Below are 15,652 nucleotides of genomic sequence, written 5' to 3'. Positions count from 1 at the left end.
GAGCAGGACTGGGACAGAGAGATGTTGTCACCCTGTCTGGAATGTGCCTGGGCTCAGCTGTCCCAGCTGGGTGTCCCCAGGTCCCTGTCCCCCCACGTTTTCCCCCCTGGACTCTGTGGGGTCGCTGCTCAGCAAGAACAAAACATCCCAGAGTGGTTCCAACACAAATCCTGCTTTCCCATACAAATCCCACAGCAGCTCCTGTGACAAAAATTAACTGTACCCATCCCAACTTAGCAGAAATGTTATCCTTGGGACACAAGTCTTAAAAGGAATAACACCCCCATAAAAAAAATCTTTCAGGTTTTCCTTTCATCCTCCAGGTAAATTCAAATTATTTCTTCCTTTGAGGGATCTCCATCAGCCTTAAAAACCAAAGGCTGCTCATTTTTCTTTCTCTGCCCCTAAAGGACCAGGTGCAGGTTTTAAAACCTCTTTTAAATGTGTGGCTTCTGCTCCATTCTCCCGAGTGCCTCTGTAATTCTGCTGGATTTCCATCCTGGAGGAGCAGCAAACGCAGCTGTTCCTCACTCACAACGAGCTCAGCCCTCAGCAGATGTTTGCTTTGTAACATCTCTGTGGCTCCTTCCATGCAGATGACTCCAAAAATTTGTTAATTTTTTACCTGATATTTAAAATTCCAGCTCACACTGAAGCTCTGAACAGCTCAAGCTTTCATCCCGTTTCACAGACAAAGCTCTTGCCCATAAGGACATCCCTGGTCCATGTCCCTTTCTGTTTTCTAGAGCTCTAAATCTTAATTTAAATCAATTTCTCACGGGGTAAAACCCATTTTTGGTGCTACCCATCATGATGTGCATCATTAACACTGAATTTTCTTGAATACATCCAGCCAGTTAAAGCCTTTTCCACAGGGGAGCAGAAGGAGGGGGATTTATGGATGCTCAGCTCTGGGTTTGGCCACTCCCTTCAGTCCAGAATTTCTGGGCATTCCTCAAGAATTTTATCCAAATTTATATCAAATTCCCACATCCCTCATACATGTTTTTATCCTGCTTTTTCAGGGATCACTAGCAATGCACAGAGATGAGAAAACACTTGCTGCTTGAAGACATTTAGGAAAATAAAGCCTCAGCTGTAGTGGGTTTACACTCCTATTTAGTGAGGATGAAGCAGGAGCTGCTTGATGTCTCCAGAGACATTCTGCATGATCAGCAGAGAGATTTGAAAAACAAACTTTGAGGGCAGTTGTGGATTCCTCTCTGAGTAAGTGAACAGGAAGAAAAACCTGTGGATATACTGAAAAAAAAACCAACCTAAATGTGAGGGAACCCAAAGTGATTCAGGAGAGTTCTCAGGAATCACTAAAAATGGGTTGGCAGAGTTTGAATCAGTGCAAAACCAGAACAGGAAGAGCAGGAGAGGGAGCTGGGAGCAGATTTTTTATAGATTGAAAGCAAAGGTGGTGATTATTTTTTTCACCCCAAAAATGAGTCATTCCTAAGCACTGGTGAGTTCTGTAACAGCCATGGGATGATCAAGCTGCAGTTAAATATAGTCCCAGCTCTGAGAGCTTCTCTTACAGGTCACAGAGCCAGAGATGGTCCAAATGCCACATAAAGAAATCCAAATTAGCATCCAGAAGTGGGGAAAGTTGACATGTTCCAGTCCTGAGGCAGGAAAGTTTTCTGTCTTCCCTAAACAGAGGCAATTTCAATTGCTCCTGGTTCTCCCCCCTTAAATTCAGCACTGATCTCAATTAATTTCACAGAATAAATGTCAGGAGAGTCTCCTGGGACCAACTGACTCCTGAGTAACTTCCTTGTATCTCTGGGCCATTTTTGGGGCTTGCATGGTCATATTTACTCAGCAGGAAATCCCTCATTCTGCAGGTATGAGTCTAATTGAATTTTAGCTTTTTCCTCTTCCTTTGAAAGCCCCAGTGATTTGGGGGGGAATCATAAATAAAAATAAACTAAAAAAATTCCCAAGAGAGTTTTTGGAAAAGCTTTATGATTTGGCAATTCTGTTGAATCCATCAATATTTAATTAGACTTTATAAACATCCCCAAAGTCAGGTTTCTAACCCTCCCTGTCAGCTGCTGAAATATTCACAAGAAAGCACTTAAAGGATTAAGAAAGAAGGAGGATGAGCTTCATTATCCAAGAATTGTGCTGGGCCTCATCTCCCCTCTTAGCACATGCAAGGGATGCCCATAAATCTGGGAGGATCTTTGCCTCCAGGATGAAGATTTCTGTGAGCACAGAAACAGCTGAGCTGCTGAAAGGGAAAAAATTCCCATTAAAAAAAAAAAAACAAAAGAACAAACAAAACCAAAAAGAAAAACAGAAAAAAAAACCCAAACAAACAACAACAACAAAAAAACCCCAAAAACAAACAAACAAACAAACCACCAAAAAACACAAAAAAACCACAAAAAAAACCCCAAACCTCCAAAATAACAGAGAACCATTAAAGACAGCCATGAGCAACACTTTAAGGGAGGAGGGATGCAAAACACAGAATTGGAACAAAAATAAAATAATAAATATTTATAACATTTTATTTATAATAAAAAATAATTTAGAATAAAAATAATTTATAATAACAAAATATTTATAATAAAATTATCATTATTAATAAAATTATTCATAATAATAAAATTATTTATAATGAAATTATTTATAAAAATAAGAAATATTTTTCACGAGGTTTTTTGGAGGGTCTGTTGGGAAGCAGCTCCAGAAAAGCTGGGAGCTGGAGCCAGTCCTGCAGGAAAAGGGGAGATGGCAGAGAGCAGCCACAACAGGGATGTGGTTTTTGATGATAACCTTTGCCTGGTTTGGTCTTCAAAAGCTGGAGGAGGGTGGGAAATGTGGGGAAATCTCCGTGTCCCTGAAGTGTGGAGCTGCAGTGGGGACCCAAAGAGCCGTAAATGTTGGAAAGATTTGTTGTATTTGTGGGGTTCCCAGATGAAGGAAGAAAATTATTAATCCAACTCCATGCTCTTAGAAAGCTAATTTATTATTTTATGATCTATATTATATTAAAGACTGCTATACTAAAACTATACTAAACTATACTAAAGAATAGAGAAAGAATATAACAGAAGGATAAAAGATAATGAAAAACCCATGACACTCTCACCAGAGCCTCGACACAGCTGGCCATAATTGGCCAACAAGTAAAAACAATTCACATGTTGGATAAACAATCTCCAACCACATTCCAAAGCAGCAAAACACAGGAGAAGCAAATGAGTTAATTATTGTTTTCCTTTTTCTCTGAGGCTTCTCAGCTTCCCAGGAGAGAAATCCTGGGCAAGGGGATTTTTCCAGAAAATAGGAATGTGACAAAGATCGAGTCCAGCAGTGCCAGATCCATGCCCAGACCTCAGCACTAACCCTGAGCATCTCATCTCCATGGGTTCTGAACAATTCCATGGGATGGTCTGGGGTGGAAGGACCACAAAGCCCATCCAGGACACCTTCCACCACCCCAGGCTGCTGCAGCTCCATCCAGCCTGGCCTTGGACACTGCCAGGGATCCAGGGGCACGAATTGCTGCACCTTTCCCTAAAAAGAAAAGCCACCTGTGCCTGCTGCTGCCTCAGCTCGTGGACAGAGAGCTCTGCCACTGGCAGGAGGAAAGAAATTCAAGTTATAAAGCACCACCACCCCAACGGGGACACTGCTGCCTTTGCCCCAGCAGGTCACTGTGACTGCTGCTGATGGCAGCAGCACCAGAATGGGTGAGAAGAGCTAAAAATGTGCAAAAATCCCTTTAATTCTCCTCATAAATCCACCAGAGTATGCCAAGAAATCAAAATTGAGCAATAACCCAAACACCAAGGGCAACAGTCACAATCCTCCCTGCACAACCCTGGGCTGAGCTGTTCTCAATGCAAACATTCTCTGTGTCCACACCCAGCCCTCTGCAACCAGAAAAGTCACACCAGTGTCACTGCCATCCCCTGCCAGGGCCTGGCTTTGTGCCTCTGATTTCTGGTACACCTGGGGAGAGCCAAGAGTATCCCAACATCTCCCCTGAGTGCTCACAACAGCCTCTGTAAATTGTTTTGCCTGGAGCTGATTGGAAAATTTTAGTTCTTTAATCCATCACCAACCTTGGCGAGGTAAGGGACACACAGTGTGAGAGCAAACTAAACACAAAATATTCCCTGCAACCTGAAATGAAGAAACCTGCAGGGGAATAAACCTCTCTGCAGTGCAAGCTGGTCACCAGAGGGGCAAAAGCAGCACCACAACACCTGAATTAGCTCCTGTCTGAGCTTCCAATCAACCAAAAAAACTGTTAATTGCTTCTCCTCCGCTCTTGGAAACAGAAAATATGAGATAAGCAATGCCCACTCTGGGATAAAGCAAATACAAAATATTCACTGCAACCTGAAATAAAGAAACCTGAAAGGGAATAAACCTCTCTGCAGTGTAAAGTGGTGACTAGAGGTGCAGCAGGTGATGTCTCAGGTTTTAGCTTTTCTATTTTTCACATTCTGTGCTGCTTTAGTGTGTGGGTCTGGGTTCATATCAGGGGATGGTGAGCTCTGTGCACAGAGCAGGGAGACAAAACAATTCCTGCTCCAGCTGGGGACCAAGGACAAATGATCCAAATCTCAGGCCCAAGAGCACAAACCCCGTGGGCTGAAGAGAGAAAAACAAGAAACATGGGACTGCATGGGCTAAAGCTGGAACTGGACAATGAACTGCAATCTGCAAATGGAGCAGAACTTATAAAAATGTGAGATCTCATGACCAAATTCTCTTTTGCTCTCACCTTGGAGCCATCTGGGCAGAGCCCGTGGCTCTGGTCCTGCCAGGGTGTGACCTTTGAAGGCATTTCAATAAATCTCCTCTTTATTCCCCTGAACTCCCTCTAGCCTCTGTTCCAGCTGCTCAAGGCACCCCAGGGCTCCAGGGGACACCTCAGGGCATCAGCAGGGCTTTGGAAGGCACAGGAATGTCCCACCTACCTTGGTCAGCTCCTGGGCGTTGGCCAGGTTGTCCACAGCGATGGCCAAGAAGACGTTCAGGAGAGTGTCTTTGGGAGCAGCTAAGGAAAAGCTCTTCACACAGCACAGGCAGCAGTCATTCCCTTCCTGCTGCCCCTCCTTCCCCCCTCGGTGTTTCATGGGTTGATCTCTGGAAGCTTTGCCACCATTCCCAGCTTGCCCATCCTGCCTGGAGCTGGCCCTGTGTGGGGACACATCTGTGTCCCCAGCACCTGTCTGGAGAGGGGACAGGGGTGTCACCCCATCAGAGGGGCGGGGTGGGACCTCCTGCTGCTCCCAGAGGAGCACATTCCCTGGTTTTCCACCCCCGCCCCCAGCCCAGAAATGCAGATTTCAGCCTCATTTTCCCCTCATGAAGATTCCAGCCTCATTTTCCCCTCATGCAGATTTCAGCCTCATTTCCCCCTCTTGTCTAAAAGGACAACCAGTGGAGCTGCAGGAAATGGGTCATTTTAAGCCAACATTTACATTTTTATACACACAGAGCTGCATAAAGTCATGGAGAGCATGGAAAAATGAATCTCAGGTCATTGCTGCTGGGAAGAAATGATCCTGGCTTACCTCACTGGAGCCAGGGTGGCAGCGGGGCCACCCCAGACATGCTGAGCTCCACACAGAGCTCAGCCACCCCACAGCAGCACACCCAGCCCTACTCATGAGCTCTGCAGATAAAACAGCCCCTAAGCCCAGCCCAGAGACCAGCTAAGCCAGGGCAGTGCCCACGCCAGCCCAGGCCTCTCAGCAGAGCTCTGCATCCCATCCCTGAGACTAACACTGGCCTGGAATTATTTATTCCTCTTTTACTTTCAGTTTTCCGCTTAATGATTTCAGCTTTTGCTGAGTTTATTGTGTTTATTGGTGCTTATTGTTGTTATTCCAGCCTTGTGGCTGCAAGACAGCCCCAGAGCAGCCATAAATCAGCTACCTCTGCACAGGGAAGGAGGGCAAGCAGAGCAAAACCACAGCAAAACCACTCTCCCAAGGAGAAAATGTGTTTGGCTCTCGCACATCACCTGGGGACAGGAGAGTCACTCACTGCAGAGCTCTGTTTGCTCCTCCAGATAGGAATGTGCATGGGAATGGTCCATAAAGGACTGAAAGGACTGCAGGAGCTTTAGGAAACTAATCCAGGTGTTTGCAGGAGGCCCCAGGAGAGCTGGAGAGGGACAGGGATGGAGGGACAGGACACAGGGAATGGCTTCCCACGGCCAGGGGGTAAAGTTTTATGGGATATTGGGAATTAGGAATTGTTCCCTGGGAGGGTGGGCAGGCCCTGGCACAGGGTGCCCAGAGCAGCTGTGGCTGCCCCTGGATCCCTGGCAGTGCCCAAGGCCAGGCTGGACAGGGCTGGGAGCAGCCTGGGACAGTGGGAGGTGTCCCTGCCATGGCAGGGGTGATCTCTGAGGTCTCCTCCAACCCAAACCATCCTGGGATTTTCTGTCAGGGCCATGCTCCCTGCCTGGAGCTGTGGGGTGGAAGGGCAAGGGCAGGCCTGGGTGAGCTGGCGAGAGGGGGAAGGCAGAAACCCCTCCTGGGAGGGCAGGACAAGCAAGGGATGAACCCCGAGGGTGCTGCCAGCCTGCAGGGGGATTTTGGGAGCCCACAGCCTCAGAGCCCTTCCCGTGGCTCTCCATCCCTCAGGGGGCTGTCTGGAGGAGCACCCAGGGGTTGCAGACAGAGAGGAGCCAGGAGGGATGCAGGGCTGATCTCCCTCTCCCAGACAGCAACCCCAGTGTCCCTGCAGCTCCATCCAGCCTGTCCCACATCAGGAACCTTCCCACAGCAGGCAAGGAGCAAAGCTGGCCCAAACCAGCAGCTCAAAGCCCTTCTGCTTCCCTTCTTCGGGGTTTTATCAAGCACAATTCAGCCCAGACTTCAGAACCAGGCATTCCCAGCTCCAATTCCCACAGAGGGAGTGTCAGACATTTACTGTTAGATATTTACTGTTATTAGATATTTATCCAGCATTAGATGTTTATTTACTAATAGATATTTATCTGATATTAGATGTTTATTGTTAAAACATTTCTATTGATAGTTGTTTGTTATTGTTAGAGACTTATCTGTTAATAATACCTACTATTAGTAAATATTTAGAATAGAGACCCAACAAGGCCTTGTGGAGCCTCTAAAGGGAGAAAATGTTGCCTCAGGTTTTAGCTTTTCTATTTTTCACATTCTGTGCTGCTTTAGTATGTGGGTCTGGGCTTCACATCAGGGGATGGTGAGCTCTGTGCACAGAGCAGGAAGACAAAACAATTCCTGCTCCAGCTGGGCACCAAGGACAAATGATCCAAATCTCAGGCCCAAGAGCACAAACACCGTGGGCTGAAGAGAGAAAAACAAGCAGGATGGGACTGCAGGGGCTAAAGCTGGAACTGGACAATGAACTGCAATCTGCACATGGAGCAGAGCTGAGCCCAGGGAGAGACCCCGTGAGCGCTCGTGCATTTTGGGGCCATTTTGGTTCATCCTGGGTGCAGCCCTGGCTGGGCTCTTGTGCTGCCCAAGGTGGATCCATGGAGGAGATCCTTTTAATAAATCCTTGCTTTATTTTTTACCTCTGTCCAGTCTCTGTTCTAGGGCAGCCTGCACAAGGCATCACCCAGAGCCTGGTGCCCCTCAGATCTGGGTCCAGCAGGAGTTGGATTCATCTCTTTGGATGTTTCTCCATCTTCCCTGCACGGCATGGACACAGAGCCCTGGGGTCTCTCCAGGCAGGAACCAGCATTTCTCCTGGTTTTTGCCCTTGGGAGATGAGTCCTTAGGTTCAGAGGGAGGTTTGGAATGTGATGCCCATCACCTGCTCCTTCCCCATGCCAGAGGGACAGCGAGGAGTGCTTGAGAACACCTCAATCCCAGGGAACCCAGTGGGTACAGAACAGGAAAAAAACAGTGCTGGAATCATCACCCCTCCCACGCAGAGCCAGATTTGTCCTTTACAGAGACATTCATTCTCCCTTTTTCTTTCAGGGTGGGGGCTGAGGGCACCCCTTGGCTGTGCTGGGCGTTTGGGTTTTTTCGTCTGGGGTCTTCCAACAGGCTGGAAACACTTCCAAGCCTCCTACCAGGGAATGAATGTCTCAGCAGTACAACTGCCTCCCTACCCCTGCCTCCCACACCCGCTGGAAGTGGCTCATGTAACACAGGCAAACCCTGGAAACAGAATTAATTTCTTTTTATCAGATCAGCCTGGCCTCATCCATTTCCAAGCAGACACAGTCTGGCAGACTTGGGTGTTTCTGCCCCAGAAAAGGTCCCTCAGCCCTCTCTGCAGGGCTGGGGTATTCCCAAATTTCTCCCAAACTCCAGGCTCTGGCTCAGGCTGTGTAACCTGGATGAGTTACACAGTGCTCCAGTGCCTGGAGCCAGGAATCATCTCCTGCCTGGAACTTAAGGGCCAGGGAAGGACAGCATCCTCCAGGCAGCTCCTGCTTTTCTTTTCAGGCTCCTCTGCAGTTTTTCTTGGAGGTTTTTTTTGTAAATTTTATTTTTATTGTCTCAACAGATGCCTCAATTTATCAATTAAGTGGATAACAGTGTACTCAGGCATGGTGTAATTTCCTGGAAAATGGGCCAAATCCTGTTGTTACTTTAATCATAAAACTTTCATTAAACCATTTCTGATTCCACACAGGCTCTCTGGAAATGGAAACATAACATGAGACACTTCCCACTTAGAAAAACAAATTATTCCTTGCCATGATCCATTGAAAAAGCAAATTCTTCCCCCTCTCTCTGTGCTCACAGAGCCTCACCTGCAGCAAACTCATCCCAACCTGCAGAACTCAGGAAGGATCAAAGATTCCCACCTAGCACATACTCCTTCCTTCCTCAATGCCCCAGTGATGTCCCAAGGAGCTCAAGGAGCCACCAGCACGGGGCTGTGGGAAAAGGGCATGGAAGAGACACTGGAGATGTCTGGAGGAACTCAGGAAAAACAGCTCTGGACCACCTCAGCAGCAGAAGGGAAAAGCAGAGAGCTGCACCTGCCAGGATGAGATTTAGGGAGAAGGTGGGTGAGGTTCCCACTCTCCAAATCCCAAATCCATGGCAGGGCCAGCAGATCCCCTCCTCTCGAACATGCCCTGCTCTTTCCCTGGCAATGGAAGCCAAAGGAGCAGGGAGAAGTCCCCTCTCCCTGAATGAAAGGTGGGGAGGGGAATGAATGCCCCGTTCCTCAAGAACGCTGGATCTCAGGGGTGAGAAGTGCCTCCCTCAGCTGTGCTGCCAAGCCTGATTACAGCTTAATCTCATTTCCAAAGCCAAGCCCGGAGGATTTAGAGCTCTCCCTCCCTCCCTGCTCTCCTCTGACCCAGTTTTGCAGAGCCTGGTGTTTCTGGAAGGGCCGTGCTGGCTGCTGTGAGAGGTCTGAGCATCGCTGCCACGGCTCCTGGAATGGGATAAATCCATGGGGACACTCGTGTGACAGGCACAGCTCCCACTGCCTGCTCTGCTCTTCCCTGTCCCTACTCCTCATCCTAAAGGACAGAACTCCAGCCAAGCCAAAGGGCTGCACACTGCTGTGCCACCCATGGGCACCAGTGCCATCGATGGCACGTTCTGTCCTCTCCACTCCAGCTGGAGCAGCCCATTTCTGCAGGAACCCTGCCTTCAGCCCCAGTATTTCCCTCAGTTCACCTCTTCCCTTCTCCTGCATCTCCAGCCCAAACAAGATTCTTTTCCAAACAAGGAAAAGAGGAATGCTGGGACTGTAAGCTGTGAGAAGGTCAGGAAATCCTTGTGGGAACTCCTGGGTGGAGCAGCGGCGCTGGGAGTTCTCATCCCACTCTGGGACGTTCTCATCCCAAATTGCAGAGCAAACAAAGCAGCCAGGGCTGCCTCAGCTCAGCCACAATTCCTGGTTTTCCTGTTTTAGGGATGCTCCCTCTGGATCCACACAGGTCGTGGCTGCAGCCACAGAATCAGTCACAGAATCAGTCACAAAATCACAGGATTACAGGATCAATCACAGAACCAATTGCAGAATCACAGAATCAGTCACAGAATCAGTCACAGAATCAGAGAATCACAGGACTACAGGATCAATCACAGAATCAATCACACAATCACAGAATTAACTAGGCTGGAAAAGCCCTTTGAGGTCAAATCTAACCTAGACCTGACAATACCTTGTCACCCAGAGCCACATGCAATCTTTCCTTAAACACTCCAGGGATGGGGACTCCAAACCTCCCTGGACAGCCCCTTCAATGCCCAACCACACTTTCTGGGAAGAACTCCTCCCTAAGGTCCAGCCTAAAGCTCCCCTGGTGCAGCTCAGGGCTGTGTCCTCACACCAGGGATGCTGTGGCTGGTTGGTGCTGGCACTGTCACAGAGCACTGGCCACCACTGGCACAGGGACAGGGCCACCACAGCCCCTCTGCCCTCCTGGCTCTCCTCCTCACACCCAGCTGCTCCATCAGGGAGCTGCTTTGCTTGTTTGTGTATAAAATATAAAATACATACAAAACACAGCCTCCCTTCCCAAAAGCCATCCTGGTGTCACTCTGTCCCTGCTTCCCTGGACCTCTGGGACACACCACCCCTTCCCCAGCAGACACCCTGGGACACTGGGGGGATGAAAGCTCCCAGTTACCCTCGAGAGATTTCCATCTCTCAGAAGAACAAAACAGACACTTCATGTGCCAAGGCTTGGAGCACTGAACACTCCCAGAGCCTGAAACCCAAGATCAAGAATTAAATTAAATGTAGAGATGAGATAATTCTGAGCATTTGGGACAGCACAGCTGGTTAAGGTGCCCTAGACAAAGGCACCAAGAGAATGGAGCCTCATCTCCACCACCATCTACTCACCTCCACCAAACCCATCTCAATCCTCCCCTGGCTAAAAACAAACTGTTCACGAAGATATTCAAGGTCCTGCTCTGACCTGCCCTCAATTATTTCTCCAACAATCTAAAGTAACACTTAATAGAACATGTTCAAGGCAAAACACAACAATTAAAATGAAATTTCTCTAAATTAAAGGAAAAATTCTTAAGTTGCTGTAATAAAAGTGACACCAAATTGGACAACTCACCTCCAGTGCTGTCAGGAGCAAAGCCACGGCAATAATTTGACTTTTAAAGGATGAGGCTGTGAGAATTCAGGGAAAAGTGGGGATTTCTAGCAGTGTGGGCAGGACTGTGCCACCAAGGATGCCCGTGGAAGGATACAGTTACCAAACAGGGTGAGCACGATGAAGTAGATGGAGGAGAACATTCCGGAATGGACGCCGCCCTGCGACTCTATCCCGTGGTACATCACAGCATTCCAGTCTTCCCCCGTCAGGATCTGCACAGATGGGGAGGGACACAGAGGTCACTCACAGGAAAAGGTCACCTCATCACTGTGCACAGCTCCTGAGAGGTGCCTGTGCTCAGCTGGGGCTGGGCTCTGTCTCCAGGCAGCACTGACACAACCAGAGCACGCAGCCTCCAGCTGCACCAAGGGAAATACAGGCTGGATATCAGAAAAAAAATTTTCATGGAAGGAGTGATAAAGTTCTGGAATGGCTGCCCAGGGAGGTGGTGGAGTCCCCATCCCTGGGTGTGTTTAACAAAGCCTGGATGTGGCACTGGATGGGGCTGGGTTGGACTCGATGATCTTTAAGGTGACTTCTAACCTGGTCATTCTGTGAATTCTGTGAAAGGCAGCTCTGGGGGAGCCAGGCAGAGCAAAGCCACCAGGGAATGTCCCTGGGAAATGAGGAGCCCATGGGGGACACCAGGCCCAGCATCACCAGACGGGGGAGGGAGGGATTGTCCCACTCTGCTCTGGGCTGGGGCAGCCTCACCCCCAGTGCTGGGGAGTTCTGGGTGTCTCAATATCAGAAAAAGATCTAAAGGTGTGAGAGAGTGTCCAAAGGAGGGTCTGGAGGGGCTGTGAGGAGCAGCTGAGGGCTCTGGGATTGTTCAGCTGAGCAGAGTGAGGGCAGAGCTCCCCGGGGCTGCAGCTCCTCCCGAGGGGCAGCTCCCATCTCTGCTCTGGGACAGGGACAGGAGCCAGGGCACGGCTGGGGCTGGGCCAGGGCAGCTCAGGCTGGAGCTCAGGGCAAGGCTCTTCCCCCAGAGGGTGCTGGCACTGCCCAGGCTCCCCAGGGAATGGGCACGGCCCCGAGGCTGCCAGAGCTCCAGGAGCCTTTGGCCAGCGCTGCCAGGGATGCCCAGGGTGGGGTTGGTGGGGTTGGACTGGGTGACCCTGCTCTGCCCCTGCCCCTCTGGGTCACCTGCCCACTGCCCACCTGGACCAGGGGCTGTCACACAGGCAGAGGAAACAAAATCCACATTTGGCATTCTGACACTTCTTTCTCCTCCTCTCCGAGCCATGCAGAGATCCCAGGTTTCACCAGGCCCGTGCAGGGCACTTCCCACAGCCCCAAGAATGCCCTGAGCTCCCAGCAGTGCCCTCAGTGGGAGCTGTGCCAGTGCCAGCCTCTCTTTTGCCCTTCCTGCAGGCAGGATTGGGTTTGCTCAGCACCCCCAGCCCTCACTGGCTGTCCCCAGGAGTTCTGTCACCTCCTGCCACCTCTCCTCTGCCCCTCGGGGCTGGCACAGCCTTCCTGCAGCTGGAATGTGCCTGGGCATCACTCCGGGCACCACGACCACTGCAGGGGCTGCACACCACAGGTTCCTCTTCAGTTTCCCCAGGTGTGACCCAGAGGGCCACAAAGCCCCCCAAAAAATCCCTAAACAGCAGCAACAATCTCTGTGTGTGAGCGAGGACACAGCAGGGACAGCCTGAAAGGGTCTCTGATCCTCCTTGTCCTTGGGCAGGGACAAGCACAGAGCTGCACCTCTGATTATCGACCCAGGGCTAATTAACAATACAGAAATAATAGGAAAACTAATCAGTGTGCAGGACTCCAACAAGCCTTGCCACACTAAATGCCGATTTTGCACCCGTCTGAATTGTCTGGTATTCCTTTCTTCACCAAAATCTGGAATTCTGGGCATATCAGCTCATCCTCTGCCTGCCCTGGCAGAGCCAAACAATGACCACTTTTAGTGTATTAAAACACCAGGATGTGAAAATCCAGTTCCTAAACAGGGAGTTGTCTTTGAGTTTAGTAGGTGAAAAAACCAAAAAAACCAACAAAAAAATCCAACAAAAAAAAGAAGATAAAAAGCCCCAAGCCTGATGTGTGCTGTAGTAATGGAGTTCCATGTGCACACAGGATGCTTGGAATGACTGCAAATCCCAGCCTGCAAACTCCAGCCTGCAAACTCCAGCCTGGCTGTCAGCTGCTGAGAGAGAGGACATTTCTGGCTGCAGGGATGGTGCTGATGACAGCACTGGGCAAGAGCGAGTCTAGACACAAGGACACCCAGTGCAGACACCAACTCCTCTCCCAAATGCACAATTCAGCCTCAAATAATTCTAAAATCAGGATTCAGACCCAACACTGCTGGAGCTATTCTGGATTTGCACCAGAAGATATGAAACAGGACTTTGGGCTTTCAAATCTGCCACTCAATTATGCAGAGTATTGTCCACAAATGTGCATTCACAGAATTTCCATGAAATCACAGCTGCTCCTGCTTTCTGGGAGTAGCCATAAAGTAATTTCTGATCACACAAATATTCATGGAAAGGGCAACCACTGGGAACTTTTCTATTTCCAAGCAGAAGACCAGGATTTGCAGGTATGACAAAGTCCAGCAGGGTCTGGATTCAAAATCCAACTTTCGGATTATATAGGAGTGGAACAAAAAGTTCAAGGAAAAAAGAGATGTTTTATGGGGATTTTGCAGAGAGATAAATAATGTGAACTGAGCAGCCTGCCTGGACAAGCTGAGGATGCTCCCTGAGGCCCTGGAAAGAGGAGCTGGTGTCCTTCCCACTGCCACCCATCAGCTGTAGGAATTACTTAAGTAATTAGGGAGCAGCCTGCAGGATCCAGGATCTGCTGGCTCTGTCCTCAAGCAGTTAATGAAATTCCTTCTGCTCTCTCAGCTCTCTTTAGGGATGCTGCAAGGAATTTTTGCTGAGGAGAGGGAAGGACAGCAGTGCAGAGGAGAGGCACAGGCAATGAGGACTCAGGAGCAAGGGCACAGGTACCTAACACAGAACTCTCTTTTCCAGAAGCTCTGTGCTCATGGATGATGCTTGTGTGTGTATTTTGATTATTTTTGTTATTCCCCAGGCTCCAAACTGCCTTCCGCTGCCCCAAATGACCATTTGGAGTGCATCTCACTGTTTAATACAGAGGAGCCGGCAGGTGAGGGAATAAAGCAGCTGTCAAGCGCTGCTGTGAAATGTTAATGGAATAACAAGCAGGTTAAGGGTGGGACAGGAACAGGATTGTGCTGCTTCCAGGGCTGCAGTGAAAGGAGATGCCTGAGGGAAGGCTGAATGCCAGCAGCTCCACGTCACACCCCACAGGCAGGGTGCTCTGACACGGACCCACAGCCAGATATTGGCACTGGGGAGGCCAAACCCTGAGTGCTGTGCCCAGCTCCGGCCCCTCAGTTTGGGAAGAACATTCAGGGGCTGGAGCTTGTCCAGAGGAGGCAACGAGGCTGGAGAGGAGCTGGGAACACAAACCCTGAGAGGAAACACTGAGGAGCTGGGGGTGCTCAGCCTGGAGAAAAGGAGACTCAGGGGTGCCCTCAGCACTCTGCACAGCTCCTGAAAGGTGCCTGTGCTCAGCTGGGGCTGGGCTCTGTCTCCAGCAGCACTGACACAACCAGAGCACACAGCCTCAAGCTGCACCAAGGGAAATACAGGTTGGATGTTAGCAAAAAATTTTTCACAGAAAGAGTGATAAAGTTCTGGAATGGCTGCCTGGGGAGGTGGTGCAGTCACCATCCCTGGGTGTGTTTAACAAAGCCTGGTTGTGGCACTGGGGGCCAGGGTTTAGTTGAGGGGTTGGGGCTGGGTTGGATCCGATGATCTTGAAGGTCTCCTCCCCCCAGTGATTCTGTGTGTCAGGGGCTCTCTCCCATCCTGCCACTGCCACCCCTCATTTCCAGCTGTCCCCACTGCTCTGCACAGGTATCTAACACAGAACTCTGCTTTCCAGAGGCTCTGTGCTCATGGAAGTTGTTTGTATGTGTATTTGGATTATTCACAGCTGGACATTAAGCTCACAGGGACTTCCTCAGAGCCAGGAGCTGGAGATGAAGGTTGATGCTCCTGTGAGGGAGTTTAGGCTGAGCTCAGCCAGCTGCCAGGTGGACAAAACCCATCCTGGGTGTCCAGTGACAGGACCATGACCCAGCCAGGGCTGCTGGGATAAAAACGGGCCAAAGCAGAGGGCAGGAGTGTTTGTTTGAGAAGCTTCTTACACAGAGAATCTCCGAAGGTATGGGGGGGGGGGGGTCAGGGTATATCTAACTTTCTTTATTCAGCACATCGAATGTTGTCCCTGACTGATGCTGCTCTGCTCAGCCTGGCTGAGGATATAAAAGTAAAGCCTGGAAAGGGATCCCAACCACAAAGCTGAGAAACACTGTGGAGTTCAGGGAAGGAGTGGGATGGAAGGAGAGCAGGGGGTACCAAAGAGCCCTGGGAGACCACAGCTAATCCAGGGCTGATGGCTTTTGCTGGGTTTTGCTCCCACCCCTGACATTCCAGACAAATATCTTAAACCCACGTGCTTTCCTTCACCCCACATTGCAGCATGTTTCTCTCAGGACTGACAGGAAATATTCCA

At 49.7% G+C, this 15,652-nt stretch overlaps 1 protein-coding gene across 14 annotated transcripts in view; it reads right to left on the bottom strand.

Moving 5' to 3' along the window:
• The window catches only part of CACNA1B (calcium voltage-gated channel subunit alpha1 B), a 298,893-nt gene that overhangs the window by 95,627 nt on the left and 187,614 nt on the right, over window positions 1-15,652 (bottom strand). For all 14 annotated transcript variants that reach the window (XM_064393626.1, XM_064393612.1, XM_064393613.1 and 11 more), the window contains 2 exons: window positions 11,172-11,289; window positions 4,953-5,020 (listed from right to left, as the gene is read on the bottom strand). In XM_064393626.1, the coding sequence (XP_064249696.1) occupies window positions 4,953-5,020; window positions 11,172-11,289 (186 nt within the window). The remainder of the gene's footprint in view (window positions 1-4,952; window positions 5,021-11,171; window positions 11,290-15,652) is intronic.

This window comes from Passer domesticus, chromosome 18 (genome assembly GCF_036417665.1).
Source record: "Passer domesticus isolate bPasDom1 chromosome 18, bPasDom1.hap1, whole genome shotgun sequence".
In the NCBI taxonomy this organism is placed as follows: domain Eukaryota; kingdom Metazoa; phylum Chordata; class Aves; order Passeriformes; family Passeridae; genus Passer; species Passer domesticus.
Note: the sequence above shows the minus strand (reverse complement) of the source record. Positions and strands in the feature narration are given on the sequence as shown.